The sequence below is a fragment of the Harmonia axyridis genome, chromosome 2 (assembly GCF_914767665.1).
Source record: "Harmonia axyridis chromosome 2, icHarAxyr1.1, whole genome shotgun sequence".
NCBI lineage: Eukaryota > Metazoa > Arthropoda > Insecta > Coleoptera > Coccinellidae > Harmonia > Harmonia axyridis.
The window spans coordinates 25,485,321-25,505,730 of record NC_059502.1 but is presented as its reverse complement, the minus strand read 5'-3'; the positions used below and the strand labels follow the sequence as shown (position 1 = coordinate 25,505,730).

At 36.1% G+C, this 20,410-nt stretch overlaps 1 protein-coding gene across 1 annotated transcript; it reads right to left on the bottom strand.

Moving 5' to 3' along the window:
• Positions 1 to 3,294: 3,294 nt before the first annotated feature.
• On the bottom strand, positions 3,295 to 18,518 carry LOC123673952 (serine/threonine-protein kinase MAK-like). The gene is made up of 7 exons (XM_045608733.1): positions 18,224 to 18,518; positions 15,190 to 15,357; positions 10,326 to 10,664; positions 8,231 to 8,422; positions 6,461 to 6,903; positions 4,030 to 4,244; positions 3,295 to 3,493 (listed from the first exon to the last, which is right to left on the bottom strand). Exons 1-7 carry the CDS (start codon positions 18,377 to 18,379, stop codon positions 3,480 to 3,482), a joined length of 1,527 nt encoding a protein of 508 aa, XP_045464689.1. The 5' UTR covers positions 18,380 to 18,518; the 3' UTR covers positions 3,295 to 3,479.
• Positions 18,519 to 20,410: the final 1,892 nt, after the last annotated feature.

Here is a 20,410-nt window from a genome sequence, read left to right as displayed (position 1 = left end):
ACCAAACTGAGATGTTGGACACCTTTTCTATAGTTCACCGTGTTGTTGGACCTTATATGAATCATTTGAGCTGTTCTTTGTGTCTTTTTATATTTTTCCGTATCATACACAGGGCTGATACAAGAGCCCTGTATTATTGGAGGCCAAGTTAGAGGCCTACCAAACAATTTATATCAGATGATATACTGCTATAGGTCAGTAAGTCCAAGAGCTATGATTATACCCAGAAAAGGACTAACCTGACTTCCACTTACAGAGTCCCTGACGAGGGATCTTGCTGCGGCGCTGGTTGAGGTGCGAACTGGGAACAGCAAGAGGCAGCTGGTTATTGCTTCATGCTATTTTCCAGGAGACGCCATCAGCCCACCACCGGAGGTAGTACTGCGATGCGAACGCATACCACACAGTATGGGGTAGCACAGACACAAATCATAGAGGTTCTATTTTCTAATAATATGGAGATAGCGAACATGTGTAAACCTTTATGAATGCGATCAAAAGGGAAGTAATCGACCTTACGCTGGCGACATCGCTTACTGCGGAAATGGTCAAGACTGAAAAATCCATCCATGTCAGACCATATAACAATTGAATTTAACGTTGAAGCAACTGTTTCAGCTGATGTTTATTGCAGGATACCCAGAAAGACTGACTGGGAACTCTATGTAGGCCATCTAAGGTCTGAACTGGAAGGCCTGAAATACATCAGCTCCAATGAGGATCTGGAAAACAAATCTGCTCACTTCACATCATGTCTGAAGAAAGCATTCGAAAACAGTTATCCACTCAGAAAGAAAACGTCTCCAGAGACGTCCCCTAGTGAAATAATCATCTTAAAACCTCAAGAGAACGGCTAGGAAAGCCTTCAACAAGGCTAAGCGAGAGGCAGCTGGAATGCTTATCGACTGATCTTGACCAATGACAACAAATAGGCCAGGAAAGCCAAAAGACAGTCCTAGGGAAGTTTCAGCTCCAGCAGCCAGACTCAAAGAGGTACTATCTAAGGATCATTCCAACCCAATTGGCCAATTTAAAGAAAAGCTGGTAGACTATTCACACCAGAAAGGATTGAATGGGCGATAAAAAGCTTTCAGCTCTTCAAATCAGCAGGCATGAACGGTATCTTTCCGCCCATGCTTCAGAAAAGTTTTGAATTAGTTAGCAAGGCTTATATTCCGAAGTCATGGAGAGAGGCAAGGGTAATATTCATACCCAAAGAGGGTCGAAAAGGCTCCCCAGAGCCTAAATTCTATCGTCCCATATGTCTCACCTCTTTTCTCCTAAAGACCATGAAAAAAATAATAGATAATGATAATGGTATAAGGGGAAATTTAAAGCTCAAAAAAAAAAGGTTTGCCTCTAGGGCGGGCAGATCTACTGTAGACGCCCTTCATCATCTACTTAGAGATGTGGAAGGCACCCTCACCGCAAAGGAGATTTTGCTTGCAATATTTGGAGATATCGGGGGGGGGGGGGGGGGTGGGTTGGCTTTGATAATACCCTACAATTTCTATATGCAATGCAGCCAAACGGAAAGGGATGAAACCCTCCACTGTTGAGTGGATATCAGCTGTGTTGAAAGGACGAACCGTTTTTTTTTTCTTTGATATGATGAATATTTATTTACGATGTTTAAGATCAGTGAATTTGATAAAAGAAATCATCAGTGAAATTCGTTTGAATAAAAAAAAATATTTAATTCGTTCTTCCAATGAATGTAGATAATGTCGCCCTCCATTATTTGCCGCCACTCTGAAGTGGGCCCTGCAGTTTCAGGTTCCTAGCTCAGTTTCGATTTTTGTTTGTTTAAGATTATCGAGTAAACAATCGGATGATGCGGATGAACTATTATCTAATTCGAATGCACCCACGCCCAACACTAGTCAATTTGATATAAAAAATTGAAGAATATTATAAAATAATGGAATATCGTATGAAATAATAAAACTTCTTGAGAAGTATCAGTTGGAAGTGATCAATGGAATCGTTTTCTTATATTTTGCATTCCATTCTGAGGAATCAACATTCTGATTAGGGAATTGAAAAGAGAATAATCGAGAACCCCAAGTGGCCATAAAATTCGGCAACGTAAAGGGCAGTCCGACAAACCTGATGTGTGCACGTGTTTTTTTAACGTCAATAACTCGTATGCCCGCCACTCACGAAGCGTTTTTTCGAGCGTTTGGTAGCTAGCGTTCAAGTAGCTTGCGCCGAAATGGTAGCTAGTCTGTCATCCCTTGCTGCCATCGAAACCTGCTACTCGAGAGGTTGTTTACTTATTTTATTGAGTATCCGGGTCGGATTTCAGATGGTCATAGACAGCTGGCAATTTATCAGGTACCGTCAGAACTTCGTAGCGTACCAAATTCTTGTGCAAAATGAAAGAATTTTTGATAGGTTTCATCGAATTATTTAGGCAGAAAAACTGTCGATGGAAAATAAAAAGTTCAGCATACGTAAACAGGAATATCAAAAGTAAAGTCTATGGGGAACTATTCCAAAGGAAAATTACAGAATGAAAGAGTAGATGTAAATTTCTATTTGGCCGATATCGTTTTCCATTGTTATTGTTTATTGTTATTATCTTCCTCTTTACATTGAAATAAACATTCATTAATTGGAGATCTTCTTTCCCTGGAATGTCCCATTGGAAGGTAGTCTTCCTAGTCAATCATTTTTACCAATTTGAAAACCGTAATCGAAAAAAAAATTTTTTTGCAACAACTTTTACCCATATCTGTAATGTGAGAAAATGAGGTTTGATAAGTTCGAACCAAATTACCCGAAATAATTTTTTTATTACCAATTGTTGTGTTTTTTTAGCGTCAATAACTCATAAACAGCACTATGAGGGGATCACGCCACATCTGGATATTTATGAGTATAATGTATAATGCGGACCTTTTATGGTTTTTGATGTTATTTAAATTTATCGGTATTCCTTCCTGTTGTTGCTGACTGAATTAATTCTCATTTGGTAATTTGAATTTCTACCCATGTGATTTTTGTTGATCAAGCTTGAAATACCGCCCTTGAATTTTGCCGCCCTACCTACCCCATAGCGACAGCCCTGACAACTCTCGTTATTCGCTGAAAAATGATTAACTTCGAATATACCTACCTGTATTCTCCCGAGCAAGAAACAGTTTTCGCTGGTTTCTTGTTTCATTTGAGTGATAAGATAGTGAAGATTCCACACACAAAAAATTGTCATGTTACATTCAACAAGTTGGTAGGGGGGCAAGACTTTTGACGATATCTGTAAATTATACTTATAAGAATCAATAAAACAAGTTTTTCCAACTGACATATATTTTGTGATAACCAATTCACCCACAGCCTGTATAAATTTTGCATTATGTTCTTTAGTAAAAATAAATAATAAAACGATGTTCGAACCAATCCGTAGTTTGATCCAAATAATTAATATTTGGTGCCATAAATGTTAGCTTCAATCTTAATTTAGTCTCCTATAGTCCTCATTCCAACCATTCTGAAAAATAAAACGTGAATTAATATTACAGCAGCTGTAAGTATCGAAACCGAGTTCAAATAAGTCATTTTGTGTTCGATCTCGATAAAAATATAATGAGATATCGATTGAGTGTAAAGATCATTCAACTTGTAATAGGTTGTTTTAATATTTAAATCGCCCCTCTTCATTCAGGGAAAATAACACCCTAGAATATTTCAATCATTATTGATATAAATTTGTTTCAAATGGTAAGATAAGTAAACGATGAGTTCATCTGCCATATCAGTATGTTATTTTTAAGATCATCATGAGATCCCTAAACTATAAACTTCAAGCTTCAAAGTGTTTTTTTTTCAAATTATGATACGCCCATTTTTATCAAAAACATAGCTGTTTGAAAACCGCCAAAAATTTTGAATTTTATTTTGATCCTTTAATTTTTTCCACTAGTTCATAAATTTATTTATGTATTGAAAATTTGAAATCAATTTTCAAAAACGCTACTTTTTGTAGGTACTCGAAATTATTGAATGAATTGATTTTTATCAACTTACTAGCTGCTCCCATTAAATCTTTCCTTTTTACAGTTGGAAACTCTTTAGAATCTCTCTTGAGGTCAGGAGGTTGTCCTGAAATGTATCTTGATAGATTTAAATATGAATTGTTTGCGTTCTTCGCAGGTGTTTTCAAGTTCTTCAAATTTATATCCTCCCATGGAAACTTGAAATTTTCTAGCTCGTTCCTTGTGTTACCATTCATCTTCAAGGTCCTACGATAAACACTTTTTATTAAGTTTGAGGCAAAAATATAATGCATTGCAAAATTTTTTTTTGATTTTTTAATTTCACAAACAATTTGAATCTCTTTTTCATCGACATTAAATCGAGAACCGATTTTCATTCCTCAAATATTTAAAAAAATTAATGAAATAAATAAATGATTGAATTCTCAAGGCAATGGCACAGGAAGGTTTATTAATTTCCAATCAAATACTCAAATTCCCGAAACCACGATTTGAAGTCTAAGATTAATCGTCAATTTAGAAATGGCTTTAATTCTTTTTGATTCCACATCTTGAAACGAGGAGTCCCTGAGCTTGATAAAAGTATCATCCTCGTCAGGAATGCATGTGTCAATGATTGGATCAATTATAATATACAGGGTGTCCCGGGAAGAATGCGACAAACGAATACCATGAATTAAAGTCATCCTGGAGGACCCGTATCAAGAGGTTTCAATCGCCTGAGTGCCTTCGTTTGGGATATACAGGGTGATGTTCATCTTATGAGTGAAATTTCACTGTTGAATAACTCTTTAACCAATCAACCGAATAATTTAAAATTTGAAGTTTGGAAACCCTTTATTATAGCCTTCCTTCGATATTTCTGAATTCGAGTAAATCAGATCCGGACTAGGAAAATTTCAGACTTTTCCTATTTTCGTGAATATTGGATCACCCTGTACGTGAACATTATGATTTTTTTCCTTTTTCGGAACCACAAAGAATCAATTCATTATAAAAATTCCAAATCTCTGCTAACCTAACCTAACGGGATAATTGAAAAGTCCTCGGTCTACGATAGTAAAACACATTTTCCTACAACTGCTATGAAAAGTTGCGTATTCTCCACAGCTTACTCAATTCCAAAACTATGTATTGCTCATACTGTGGGAAATGTTATTCCCCACGGCACTTTGCCCACACCTCGCTTGATAGACCAATGAAATTGGGCATTTGAGTCGTTTCTTTAGAAACGCAATAAATTAGCACATACTGTCAACGAAGGCCATTTTGATTTGAATCAAGTTCATTACTTGAATTATTGAAATTTGTGCAGTTGTAGGAAAAGTATAGTGTGCAACATGTGGAGAAAGTCATTTTCTCGCTCGTGTGTTTGCGGCACTCGCCTTTCAGGCTCGTGCCACAAACTTCCACACTCGCGAGAAAAGTTGGACTTTCCCCACTTGTTGCACAATATACTATTTTTTGGCAAAATTCGATTATATTATTCACCATAGTTGCCTTCGAGGGCGATACAGCGATTATAGCGATCTTCAAACTTTTCGATACCATTTTTGTAGTTCGATTTGTCTTTCGCTTCAAAATAGGCCTTACTTTCGGCGATCACTTTATTGGCGCTAAATTTCTACTAGCGAGCATTCTTTTGAGGTCTGAGAACAGGAAAAAGTCGCTGGGGACCTGATCTGGCGAATACGGTGGAGGCAGAACCAATTCGAAGCTCAATTCATGCAATTTTGCCATAGTTTTAATTGATTTGTGACACGGCGCATTGTCTTGATGAAATATCACCTTTTTTTCTTCAAATGGGACCATTTTTTAACGATTTCATCCTTTAAGCGATCCAATAACGCTATATAATAATCGCTGTTGATGGTCTGGCCCTTTTGGAGGTAATCAATGAATATTATACCTTGCGCAACCCAGAATACTAATGCCATAAACTTGCCAGCTGACTATTGTGTTTTCCTCGCTTTGGATTCGGTTTATCGTGTGCAGTCCTCTCAGCTCACTGTCGATTGGACTCCGGAATGAAATGATGAAGCCATGTTTCATCCATTGTCTCATATCGACGCAAAAATTCAGGTTTATTGCTCTTAAACAGCTTCAAACACTGCTCCTAATCATTAAAACGTTGTTGCTTTTGATCGATTGTGAGCTCGCGTCTTCATCAAGCCAAGATTTTGCTTCAAGTGTATTTTTTCCCTTCAAAAAGCAATATTTTATCAGCACACGAAATTATTTTTTTCCTTCTTTTTTCAAATAACAAAAGTAGCTACACTCACAACGCAATATCTCACAAAGTAATGGTCGGACTGCTGTCAAATTTTGACACGTATCGTTTGAAGGTTGCTACTAACTAAAAATCATATGGATTTAATATTAGCACCGCCACCTTTGCATCAGACCGGGGACTTTTCAATTGGCCTAATAACATTGTGCTGAGCACTGACTATCGGACTTACCTGGTGATTCCAGCGAAATAAACGTCGTCAAGTTCCTCGTCCTCGTTGCCCCAATTGATAGTCTTGTGCAGTGGCGCCGACCTATTGTTGATCTTGGAGAACAGCTTGTTGTTGAACGTCGGCTGGCCGAAAGTATAAACGATGGAGGTCGACATCGGCTCCGCATCCTCCAAGTTCTTGATCAAAGACTCGATGTTGATCTTCACGCCCGGCTTCTGGACGCTGGGATATTCCACGTCCGGGGGGATCTGGGAATTCCTTCTCGAGAACCCCCCTGGTGGGGGTAAGGCCAGGATGTTATCCAGGCGAGACTTACCCGACCGCGCAGGTGTCGGCTGTTGTAATTGAGACTGAGGTGGTTTAAGAAGGGACAGGTTGCCTTCACTGAGGTTCAGCTGGACGCCGTTTTCGTTCCTTCTGATGCTGCTATATCTCTGTCCTACCTGCAGAGGAAACATTGATTTCTAGTTGAGCAATTTATCACAGGAATTTGGACAGAAATTAATAAATAATCAACTATGATTTTGCCAACGTTTCGGAACGTCTTGTTCCTTTTTTAAGGCTGAAAATAAAGCATTTATTAATCATAAATAGAAACATTAAACATTGGATTTCATACCTCATCATACAATTAATAAAATATATATTCAAAATAGTTAGCCAAAGTGAAGAATAAACAAAGGGTTTCGACGTATGTCAGTCAATAGATTAAAAACAAAGGAACTGAATCGGAACTACATATGTTGTGGTGCGATGTATCATTGACACATATCCTCAAATTTGGTCTCGGCTTATTCAACTATTCGAACCAGCAAATACACAGCACAAAAATAAAAATAAACACAAACACAAGAGGCGAACATCATTCTGGAGACAAACACGAAATTGCTATCCATTAGGTACCGTTATCCTGGATATCATGTAGTCATAAACAGTACTCAAGTTATTTGTATCCTCTCTATAATTTACTGTCTTGTTTCTTCTTATGCATATCATTTCACTTAAAAGACATCTAAAGTACCTAATGTTGTTCTATACCTATCTAGGATAGTTACATTTTCGAAGTTAAATCTGTGTCCCTCTCTATGTGTATGCTGTGTGAGGGCAGTTTTGTTCTCGGCTTCTAAATGTTTTCCATCATTCATTGATTTCTAGTTATGGGGGTGGAGAAAAATGCAGTCGCTGATTTAAAATTACAACTGGAGTTCCACAAGGGTCAATAATAGCACCCATTTTGTTTCTGGTTTATGTCAATAACCTTCGCATAAATATCATTTGGTACTTTGAATTTCTCCATAATATGTCATTTTTGTTGATCAAGCTTGAAATGCCGCCCTTGAATTTTGCCGCCCTAGGCGACCGCCTACCCTGTCTACCCCCTAGCGACGGCCTGATCATGACATTTCGAACATCGATATAGTCCAATATCGTGATTCACCGCTAAGGCCTATTAGGAGTATATGGAAAACTGGTCAAAATTTAGTGCTGAAAATTTGCATGTTGAGTTTTGAGAATGATCTCTCTCCCAAAAATATTTTCAGATCTCTACAACTTCCGGTTATACCAGAAACAGACTACTACTTCCTTATTTCAAATGGCACACCCAGTATATTATTGCATCATTACTACTTTACTATGGAATGTGGAAACATTGTTTCATTTTTCCATCACTATCCATAAAACTTTTTTTAAAAATTCCCTAATATTATTGTCTCATTCGATCATCATCATCATCACAAGACTATGTGATGTCTCATTCTATATACTCACTTGAAAATACTGATGTTTCAGCGCTCCTTGGGCAGTTGGTCTGTCTAAAGGGTTCCAATCTAGAAAGAGGTCCAGCAGGTTGATCAAAACTTCTGAGGCTTGAGGAACAACATCAGACAAATTTGTCTTAGGAAAGTAAGGAAATTTATAGCCCACTGCACCAGCCAGTTGATAGCCTTCAGGCCACTTTTTCTGTAAAAAATCGAGATTTTGGTAAATGAACAAATTACACCACTGAGTTACAATTAAATATCATAGCCTATACGTGACATTCCAAATAATAATTATTAAAATTGTTCCATGAAGATAAATTTGTGATATTATGTCGATGATATTAACACTAGCAAACAAAACATTTGATATTATAAATAAGTTAATTATATACACTGAAAAACTTCTTGCGATTTTGTTCACTATTCGCACCTGATGTTCAAAAATATGATAATTGTCTTTGTACAGTTTTCTCCAATCAGATAAGTACATACCTATGTTACATGATAGCTCAGTGAAATTTAAGAGAAAAATGGACTGTATTTGCGAGCTTATGAAACTGTGAAACTCATACTGGATTGGACGAAAAAATGATTCAGATAAGTGGGTAAACATTTAGATTTCTCATATTTGAAAAAAAAAGGTGAAAAAAAATGAAAACTTTTGAAACAGTCTCAAAATGTCTTAACTTCCTCGACTTTTGTGGAGCAGTATATTTCAATATACACTGCGCAAAAAAATTAACGCATATTATGGAAATCTCAAATTTATTCTACAACTGAAGGTGTTCTCAATGATAATTATTTTTATCAGGATTATGCATACATATGTTATCCACTTTCAACGTTTTTCTTCAATACAGATGTTTTTTCCCAGCAGGAATAAAAAAAGATGAGATTATCAGATTTTGAATGTATTGGCTCCATTCTGCAATCAATTGTTCTCGATCAATTCTAGTGATCAATAGTTTTTCTTTCGTTTGATTTTCTACACTCGATCGCTATGCAACGCGAAACACGCGTTTTGACCGAAGAGGAATGTGCCCAAGCGGTAATTTTGCGAGAAGAAGGGTGGACATACACAAGAATTGCAGAAAGGTTTGGATAGATTTTCAGAATGTGCGTTAATTTTTTGCGCAGTGTATTATATTATCATATATTATTATATTTATCACCCCTCGTGAGAAAACAAAGTGAATTTTTCAATGATAAAGAACTGAATTTACTTTTTGTAGATAGTATAAGAATATCTTCAAAAAGACAGATTTTAAAATATAAGGAGTTATTTACTAACAATAACTTTCCGAAATTTTGCTGTTTAACTGGTAGTATAAGTAGGAATTTCATAGTGGGCTAAAATTATCTTCCAAGATACTGCATGTTTACGTATGCGCTCAGGAGTCTCAGTGACTCTATTATGGGTACCAGGGCACTAAGATGTTGATAGAAATGAAAAAGCCGATGAACTTGCAAAAATTGCATCAAGGTTAACACCTGCTAAACCTGCGCCTTTCTGTGGGCTAGGAAAAGACCAATATAAGGCTTCGTGTCCAGCAATGGGAGTTGAAGAACAGGATAATCCACTGGACTAACACTCCTGGACTTACTCAGGCCAAGAAATTCGTGATGCTTTTACCTATCTACGCCAGAAAGCTCTTGAAGCTGTCAAGAGCCGAGCTTCGGGTGATGGTGGGACTGCTGACGGGACACTGTCGGTACAGACATCATTTGTACCGTATGGGAAAGTCAGCAGATGAGATTTGCAGGCTCTGTGGATCAGAAACAGGAACAGACGAACACATGATATGCAAGTGTCCAGAGCTGGTTGACCTAAGAACCATTTATATGGAGAAGCCGGCCCTCGATACCCAAGAGGTAACGGCCAAGGTTCCTAAGGAGGTTGTCAGTTTTATTAACGTCATTGACGACCTCCTTGGGTTTCCATGAATGAGTAGGGTAGAGAACAAAAGATCTACATGGTCGTAGTTCCCGGAAGGCTACCGAGCCACAACGACCACAATTCAAATAATACTAGTAATAATAATAATAATCTTCCAACCCATAATGAACATTGGCAATCTGCCATTGATTATTTCAGAACTTACCTTATTGGGACAACCTAAGATTGCGCAAATTTTATAGAGCTGGTCGGTCTCGGTGCTTCCAGGAAAGAGGGGTCTGTAAGTGCAGATCTCTGCAGCTATACAGCCAACAGCCCACATGTCTATTGGACTGCTGTAGGTGGTGGCATGGAGCAGTACCTCCGGTGCACGATACCATCTCGTGGACACGTAATCCGTATAAGGAGGCCTTGACCTAATTTCTCGCACTAGACCGAAATCGGCTATCTTCAACAGCTCGGGGCCTGAACACAGAATATTTTCAGGCTTCAAATCCCTGTGGAAAAAACCGTGCCTATGAATGAACGCTAGACCTTGGAGGATCTGGAAAACAGAAAGGTACAAGCTGAAAATTCGAATCGTTGAATGTTGAATATTCGATGATCAAAAGCCTCTAGTTAGTTTGCATCTTCGATTTCATAAAATTGTTTCACCAAATTACACTCCAACTTTTTTCAAATTACCTAACTCGACATTTTTAGTGCGTGTTTTATTATAGGCAATTAAAACTTTGAAATGATTACAATTTATTTGTTGCATTAACAGTGCTGCCTATGTATACCATTCCAAAGTACGAAAGCATCTACTGTATCACCTTTTACGTTCTGTTTTTATCAAAATTGGATAATTTTCCAAAAAATGTTTTCTTATACCATTTCACTGAAACTAGTTTCTACCAAATATTCACGATTACTGAACTCTGCTTCTAATCAGTGTAAGCTGTCTAGCAAAGTTCTGTCATAAATCAAATTATTCTAAAAATTGATTGAAGATATTCTGTTGAAACCCAGGGTCGCCGCCAGGACCAGCATACTGGACATTTTTCCAAGGCGCACAGTGAGTTAGTGAAACAAGACAAAAAAATATTTTCGTAGTGAAAATATCATTCGTTATAGTAAATTACAAATATGCCAAGCGCCAATTTCATTGAAATCGAACAGGCGCTTTCAGTACCGTATCTAGGGCGTGGCAAAGGTGGCACTTGCCACGGGCGCAAGGCCCACAGGGGCGCCCAAAAATATCAAAAGAAAAAAATATTGGAGCTCCAGGAGAAATAATTCGAAATAACACAATTCGGTTTTCATGTTATACCTATATACCCTCGCAACGAGCGATGCCTAGAAATCTGGAAACATTTAAAATATTGCTAGCCTTCCATAGAATTCGCCCAAAATGATCTCAAGATCAACAAAACTTTAATTTAAGGGAAGAAATAATATAAATATGGCTATGTTCAAGCGTGCCGTAATCTAGTCTAAATATATCTGTTGAGCGTCGGTATGTTCAAAGGTGCCGCATTCAGATCATAAATATTAGGGTCGAGCTTCGACATGTGTTATTACCCCTATTTTAACGAGTTTTTTGCGCTTTATCAAACTTGTCGGTATTTCTTCGACAAACGGTACTATTTTTGAAGTGCAGCGGCTTCTTTATTTTTCATACAATTTTATAAGGATCGGTTTTTTAGATCTTCAGGAGTTATCTCTTTATAGTCTTTAATGTATTGTAACGAATTCGCAAGCCCTACGCCACTGCCTCTTTCTAGAAGGTACCGGAAGCACCGGGAGCTGGTTAGAAAGATCGAGACGCTTCTAGAGAGAGATGCGAGCGGTATATAACCAATCGAAGCCGCAGAGCAGGGCCAGTGTGACCAGATTTAGTAGAAATCTACTTTTTTAGTAGATTTTTCGCATTTTCATGGAGTTTTTAGTAGGAAGAAATCCTTTGGTAGATTTTAGTAGATTTTGGTATTTTTAAAAATTTTAACCGAGACGGTTGGGAATATGGAAATTCGGATGTCTTGACTGTTCCTATGAATCAATTCATTGTTCATTCTCATTGAGGTTCTACGTTCTACGTGTTTCTAGAAGAACGTACCTACTTAAACATAATAAAATCATAAAACTTCTTTGGTGGCTGTCGGCTGAGAATAAATACGAAGAATGATGGAATATCCGAAGGGTGCCTCATTAAAAACAGATGGTGTGTAAACTTCCGTTGAAAATATACCATTATCTCACATTTGGTATTTTATTTAGTGGAAAAAGATATGTCTAACTGGAATTTCATCGACAAATTTGGGTGGCTGCATATTTCAGATTTCGAATGCCAAATGCAAGAGAATATTTTCGGCTATTAACCGCATCAAAACAAAAAATAGAAACAGATTTCTAAATAAAAATAAAGTATTGTTATAACATGCTAAAGAAGAACGTAAAGAGATAGGTGATTGTTGTCGTTTTCAACCTACAAAAAATATGCTCGATTCGATGGATAGTGAAAATTTATATTTGGATGTTAAAGACGATGATTTGACTGCAGATTGATACTGATTTTTCAATTATTTTTTTTATGTTCAACTGTAGTATTTAATTTCATTATTTAATGTTATTTTTATCCGAAAGATTTTAGTTTTTATTTCTATTTATATCCTTTTGTTTATTTAAATATATGAATTTGTTTGTTTATATTCGCTATTTTGATCCTTTTTGTTTTTGTTCTTTTTTTTTTTTTTCTTTTTTTGTCGTTTGAATTTTGAAATAAAATTTTGTTTTATTTTCGTATCTGTACGCATCTGTACTGTTTATCCTATTCATGAAGTAAAATTTAACCATAAGAGACATTAGATTAAAATGTATTCTGAATAATGTTAAAATCTAATGCAGCGCTATCTGTGAAATTTTGTCAAAAAATATGTTAGTAGATTTTTAGTAGATTTCTGAACGGTGTTAGTAGATTTTTAGTAGATTTCTGCGACAAATTCAGTAGATTCACCATATTTCAATCTGGTCACGCTGAGCAGGGCAGTGCGATAGAAGCGGTGGTCAGTGCCGTACACTCAATTAGATATAAGTTGTAGAAATAAATTAATGTAGTAGTGAAAATAAATTAGTGTAATAGTTGAAATAAATCATCTGTAAATAGTTATTTATAGTTGTGTACCTGAAATAAATTGGTATTAGCCAGAAGTACCGATTTAATTAACCGTAAAACGTTACAGTATCTATATGAATATCAATGGTTTCAATAAAAATGAGTAAATATACAGGGTGTTTATGATTAGGTGCGAAAAAATCAGGGGGAGATTCAAATAATAGGGTGGGTCTTTCAAATAAACTTTTTTTGAGCTCTCTTCTGCTTAGTGGAAAAAGTAGTTTTTAATTTGTGAAAAGTTGATAAATGTTTTTTTGTTACATTCATTTTATATTTGTAACAGTTCTCAAAAAAATATCGTTTTGACATCATTTTTCTCTTGAAAACCAAAAAATTCACAAAAATAAAGTTGAGCTGACATTTCATGCGAGCGAGGAGGCATTCGAAAAAATTGTTGGTGGTGTTTCTCTATGATTCCAAGGGGTAGAAAAAGCCACCCTCCAAACTTGTTTCGCGATAACTTTTTCTTTGTTTATATTTTACAATGAGTAAATTAATTTTGAATAGACTAATTTATTCTTAACAAATGAGGTCTCTTGTAATTTTTTGCTTTTATTCACAGTTTTCGAAGAAAAACCATCAACAAATAATACGTCTGAGAGTTGTGGAGGTTGGAATTATTTTCGACCTCAAATTTATCCAATATACGCGGATGTCAAAACGATGATTTTATCGAGAAATGGCACAAATATAAAATGAATGAAACAGAAAAAAACAACAATTATAAACTTTTCACAAATTGAAAACTACTTTTCGGGAGCCATCTTTAGGGGGCTACAGCTAAGGAGATGGAGGCGCAAAAAAAAAGTTTATATAAAAAACCCACCCTAATTTTTAACAAGTAATTTCTCCCTGAATTTTTTCGCAACTATATCATATACACCCTGTATAATATTGGTTATTATTTTAAAACTTCAACGAAAGCATATGACTCAAATTATGAATAAAAAAATATTATAAGAAAATATAGTGGGTGAAAAAAAAATCATCGAAAATTGGGGGCGCTGTCTAACATATTGCCACAGGCGCAATTGTACCTAGATACGGCTCTAGGCGCTTTGTCTAGTTATGAAAATACAAATAGGTACTGAAATGCGCCTTTAACAACTGCGTCGTCTTCTTTAGAAAAGATGCATAGAGGAATAACATAGACAGGAGTCTATGTTACTCCTCTCAGGAATCTTCTTAATTTCATATGGAAGCATATTTTTGAACTTGGAATCACCTTGTCCAATTTATCATAATTTATCGATCTCATCAAAACTCGCCCTGAATTATTTAAAAGTAAGCTCTAGTCAGAAGAGGACACAGAGAGCAATAGCATAGACAAGAGTCTATTCTATGTGTTACTCCTGTAGTGAGTCACTCACAGCCATCTCTCTCAGGCATCTTTTTAATTTCATATGAAATTATATTTTTTAACTTAAAATCACCTTGTCCGATTTATCATACTTTTCAACTGTGGGTTCTTCAATTTTTCTTGAAGAATCAAGGAAAATTAAAGCACCCGCAGTTCAAAAGTTTGAGAAAAACTGAATAATGGGTCTCAAATATATTTTACTTATTGAATCGAAAAACTGAGAAATAAGTAGTAATAAATGCCATATAATTTGGCAAAAAAGTAGTAATAATATGCCATATTAATTTGGCAAAGCAGGGCAGCGAAATTTTATTTCTCCGGGGCCAAAATGTCTGGCGGTGGCCCTGGTTGAAACTATCGAGTAATTCTATGTTTTCATTGCAGCTCATTCTGAAAATCATAACTAAAATTAATCAGAAACAACAGATTGTCAAAAAACGGTTTGTAGATTCATGCCGAATTACGTGAAAAAATCAGATGAATACCAATTCAAACAAGCGCGCAAAAGTTCCTAACTTCACGTCAGTGCATGTAAAATCACATATAATATTCTACCTGATGAAGCATATTTCGTATCACTGCTTCAGGAAAAGGAACTTTCCTGTCCTTGATAAGTTGGTAGAGATTCTCCTGCATATATTCAAACACGAAGTAGAGGACGTCGTTCTCACGTATCACTTCCTTGAGTTTCACTACATTGGAATGATGTAACTTCTTCAACGACTGAAACAAACAGGGATATAAACGATTGGATATAGAAATTTCATTCGGATGATAGATACAATGTCTCATTAACATATAATATTTGATCATTGATCTCCATTAGTACCTCACGAATCGATTTGAGGCAGTTTCAAAACATTCTTCGTTCGCAATTAAGGAATATGTAGATTATCAATGTTGAATAGCTACATACAGGGTGATTCATTCATATACGATTTGATTGGAGAAAGGGGTGGGCAGTGCCGGCAGCATAGGGATCCATCAAGCCAAGTAGCTTGATATTTTAACCAACTACTTGACTTGAAAATCAAGCTCGTAAAAAATTACATACTTGAACTTGACTTGATATCGCGCTACTTGATATTACTTGAGCTTAATAAGCACGTGTCTGCAAGATCGTACGCTCTATGACAAAAAGGGGGTTCCCCGAGCTCCGAGATGACTAAAGCGATTGCCAGCAGTGGGGTAACTAGAGTTGAGTCATGGCCCATGTGGGGGCGTATACCACCACTTCAAAAAAGCAAAACGTCCAATTTTTATGATTTTTATTCGAATTATTACTCACAAAATTTTTTTTATTTTTTTCTAATCAATGGGGGCTCTTACGCGTATGATCGCCAGTGTGACTTTTTTAGTAGTTTTCTCGAATTTATCTGAAATTTTTTGTAGACAGAAAACTGTTGGTAAATTTTGGTAGTTTAAGAAATCTAACATTTCGCGTATCAGCTCTAGCGACGGAGAAACGAAGGTATGCAGAGACAGTGAATATTATAATATAATATATAATATTAATAAAATTATAAAACTTCTTTAGCGGCTGTCGGCTGAGAGTAAGTACAAAATGTGATGTAATCCAGGAAGGGCACGTCATTAAAAACAAATGGTATAAATTTCAGTTGAAAATAAACCATCATCGGGTATTCTATTACGAAAAAACAAGGAAACTGGAATTTCATTGATAAATTAAAGTGGCCGAATATTTCAGATTAATGGATATTCATTTCACCTACTTAACACTTAACAGAATTTTTTTTAGATGACCTTCATTTTAAAGAGAAATTTTACGCATTTTTGCATTCCCAATGAATTCAATTATTTAGAATAATAAAAATTTTGTAATATAAGACTATACTATGGGAGCATAATAAATGTTCAATTGTTGACTTTTTATCGAAGAAATAATCACAAAACAAAAAAAACCCATCGAAAATATTGATAATCTCATCAATCGATCGATTAATTCTAATGCTGAAACTCAAAAAACCTTTGAAAAATTTCCGAAAAACGTGTTCATAAGATACGTATTTTCATTTCGTATTTCAAATTCAATTTCGAGAAGTCACATGTAACACATGTTCAAAGAATTTTGTATTTGATAAGGTATTTTATCTTTTATATCTTTACCAGCGATACCATACTTTTGGGAATATTCAAAGTTATTAGGGGAGAGAATTTTCATGGAAATGAGTCATTTAATGTGAAATAACAATGTCATGCAAAATTTCATGTTGATCGCTTCACCAGAATCAAAGAATTTGAGAAGAATATCTAAAAAAAAAAGTTTCCCTTAACAAGTACACCTAAATCTGGAAAAGCTGCATTTTGTATGCGACCATCTACGGCCAAAACTCATCAAAATCGGACCAGAATCGTAAAAGTTTAAGCTGTTACAAGGATCTGCGGCAATAGTCAGGGGGGACCAAGGGATATTTTTCGATGAAAAAGATGCTGTGTTGTACGCCTGTATCACTGTTGTTCTTAAAGGGCTCTCACACTGGCAAAAAGTTCGCAAAGAAATTGGAAGATCTCGGTTTTGTGAGAAAATATTGAGATTGTGAGAAAATATTGAGATTGTGAGAACAATTATGTGCAATATTCTTGTGTAGTGTATAGATCGACCAACATGTTATTTTGAAGCTCTTGGAGAATGTGATGTCCTTATTTTACAACATTTATAAAATTTTGGAGACTGCTTGTTACCACATGTACCCTGAGAGGGCTTTGTCTTCTCTGAAACGCCTCTAAACTTTTTTGAGAAACACACACGTTTTGGCTTCAATGTCAACCCACCTGACATCGATACGGAGAAGGTAATTGATTTCTTCTCTGCAAAGAAAGATAGAAAACTAACTTCAATTTTGTATATGTCAATTTGTATATTTCTGTCGTGGTTTCGTAATGATAACATATTATATGATGGATTATAAGCACTTACTCTTTCTTTTATTGAATCAATTTGATTATTTTCTACTATTCCATCAAGCTAACAATTTTGAAATTTTCGAAAATTGCATCAGAGACTAAAAACCATTGCAATTTTCAGTATATTTTCGATGAATATAAGGGAAAAATTGACAAATTTTATTATATTATTATTCAAAATTCGTAACGTTGTCTTCAAGGTTTCAAATCACCTTCAAACTCGCAAGAGACACAAGTTCCTTCAACTTCCTCTCACTTTTAAGTCCCATAAAATTCTCTTAGCGTTGATAAAGAAAAAAACATGAAACATTACACTGAGAAAGATAAGTAAGATCAATGTGAATAGAAGATGAAAAATTCCCCTCACAAAATTCGATGGTGAAGTCAGAATAGTCGATCACACATCAAAAACTTTTGTCATTGTGACAATACTTGGTAATAAGAAATTCATCAATTGACCTCAAATATCATGTCTCCCTTCGAATCGTCTCGAGAAATATTCTTGAATATTTGATACTACCCAATAATACATTCGAATCGAATCGATGGCCACAGACATCCTTTGTATCAAGTGATCAGTTTCTACGACTAATCAGTACAAACTTAAATCGAAGAAATTTCAAATTTCACACCCACTCAAAAACCATCCAAAGGGTGTACTCACTTTCACCTCTCTTAGATTCATAGCCTCGTCCCAGGAATAGTATTTCCTCTTCATCCTCTTGATGGCTACCTTCTCACCGGTGTCCTTCCTCTGGCCCAAAACCACCGATCCATAGGTACCATCGCCAAGTTGATGCAGAGTGATGTAGCGGTTCATTATCACAGCGAAATAAACATTACTTTAAACATTAGACTTCAAACGAAGGAGTCACTGATGACATTTTCGATGGTTGGAAAACGACTAAGCGTTATGGTGGTTTCCACTGAACTAACTCAATGTAAACAGACCCTGTCGTTTCTATGATATCACGTGGATGCTATCGATTATTTCTGGAACTCCTTGTACTCGAATTCAGACGTTTGGGTTTACCGACAGGACAGGAGACCTTTATTTTGCATGTTTGGGGTGGACATGCGATCCGAAAACTTTAGCTAGGTTGATGAAGTGCTGTTATGAAATTGGGAATTTGCCTGCTTGAAACTTGGACACAGGCTTTATATGTCTATCGGTCTCGATGGTTTTTGACGTTTCGATATTAATAATAATGAGAGAGAAGTAGGGTAGAATGGCAAACTTTTCCTCTTTCTTCGACCTCAATATTCCTTCTAAGTAGGTTAACGCTTCAATAAAATCTTTTCACCACTAAAATGACCCGGTTTTGTCGTCATCAATCATCAGAAACAGATGAGATTACATTATAAATTGATATGCGTCTTTGGATATAGGAAAATCTTCAGAACTTCTGAGATACTACTTCACTAAAGTAGGGGAAACCGGGGCATTGTGGGGTACTTGAGATTCATCTGCTAATAATGCGGTACCCTATTAATAAATAAATGTTTTAATAGTTTACATCCCTTACTTGATGTGTTGTTCCTTATGTGATGCTATGATGTTTCATCGCTACATCAATAAATAGTACCTGAAAAAAATTCCGAACTTAACTTCTTCCTTCAACACGCCCGAACAATCTGTAGAAGTTTCATCAAGTTCGGAATTTTTTACAGCAGACCTCACTTTTTTGCTTTGACTAGTGGACTATAAATTTGATCGACTATATCTCAATTGATATTAGGTTTACGAAAAAGTTTGTGAATACAAAATTGTAGGGAATTTAATTCTCTACAACTTCAAAAATGAACGTTTCGGTCGAAAATTACTCAGTTTAGAGGTTATGAGCAAAAAACTGAAAAAAGGCCGGAACTCTTGAGGTTCTTCGGCCCTCCTCAGATTAGCAGAGGGTCCTCGTTTTGGATAACTTGACAGAGTAATTCCACAACACATCCGAACAACCTGTAGAAGTTTCATTAAGTTCGGAATTTTTTCCAGCAGGCCAACCTTTTTTGTATTTGCCCCACCATAGGGGGCGAAGCAGGGTACTTAGTGGTGCAATGTGGGATACCAGTTATTGAATAAAAAAAAACAAACAGATTGGAGAAAATATTTCAAATGATTTCAAAAAAAATTAACAGAAACATATAAAACACAAAATATATTCTAATATACAATTATGCATAACTTCATTATATTCATCGTCTTCGCCGACACACGACAGCACTTTCTGCACCTAACCCACCCTACATTGGACTGAGACTATAGGTACCCACCACATTCAGCATCTTCGTCATCGTCAGAAGATACATTTTGATTTTGCCTTTAAGTTGCTTTAAATTTTTTAATTTTCTTTGTCTTAAATTTATCCGATTTACCTTCTGCACTCTTCGGTATGTCTCATTTGCGGGCCAAGGTTCCTTTTGTTGTTCAACTTATTCATTTTTGTAAGGCGACTCTGTAATTATCGCTGTTTTTCCTCTACGTTTTGTAACCCGTTGTGAAATTTGTAATTCTAGGTAAGTAGGTATGGGTAATATGGCTTCAGGTGACACTCCAAAGGGCAGATATTTTTAGTATAGCATTAATAATTTCTGAACATCTAGATTGCGGAGTGCTTTATTGAAGAGCTGGTTCAGGAGTTCTTTGTATGTCATAGCTCCTTATATTCTTATTATTACTCCTGGAAATCCAGGTTGAAAGTTGAGTCGGAGTCCAGTTCGGGAGTCATTCACTTTGATTGCACCGATCCCATTAGATTTTCTGCCTTATTGGTCGTTTCAGCTGATTCAAAATCTGCCTCCGTGAAGATGTTTGGTTTGAGATGCCGAATTCCTTTAGATCTATGATCTGCAG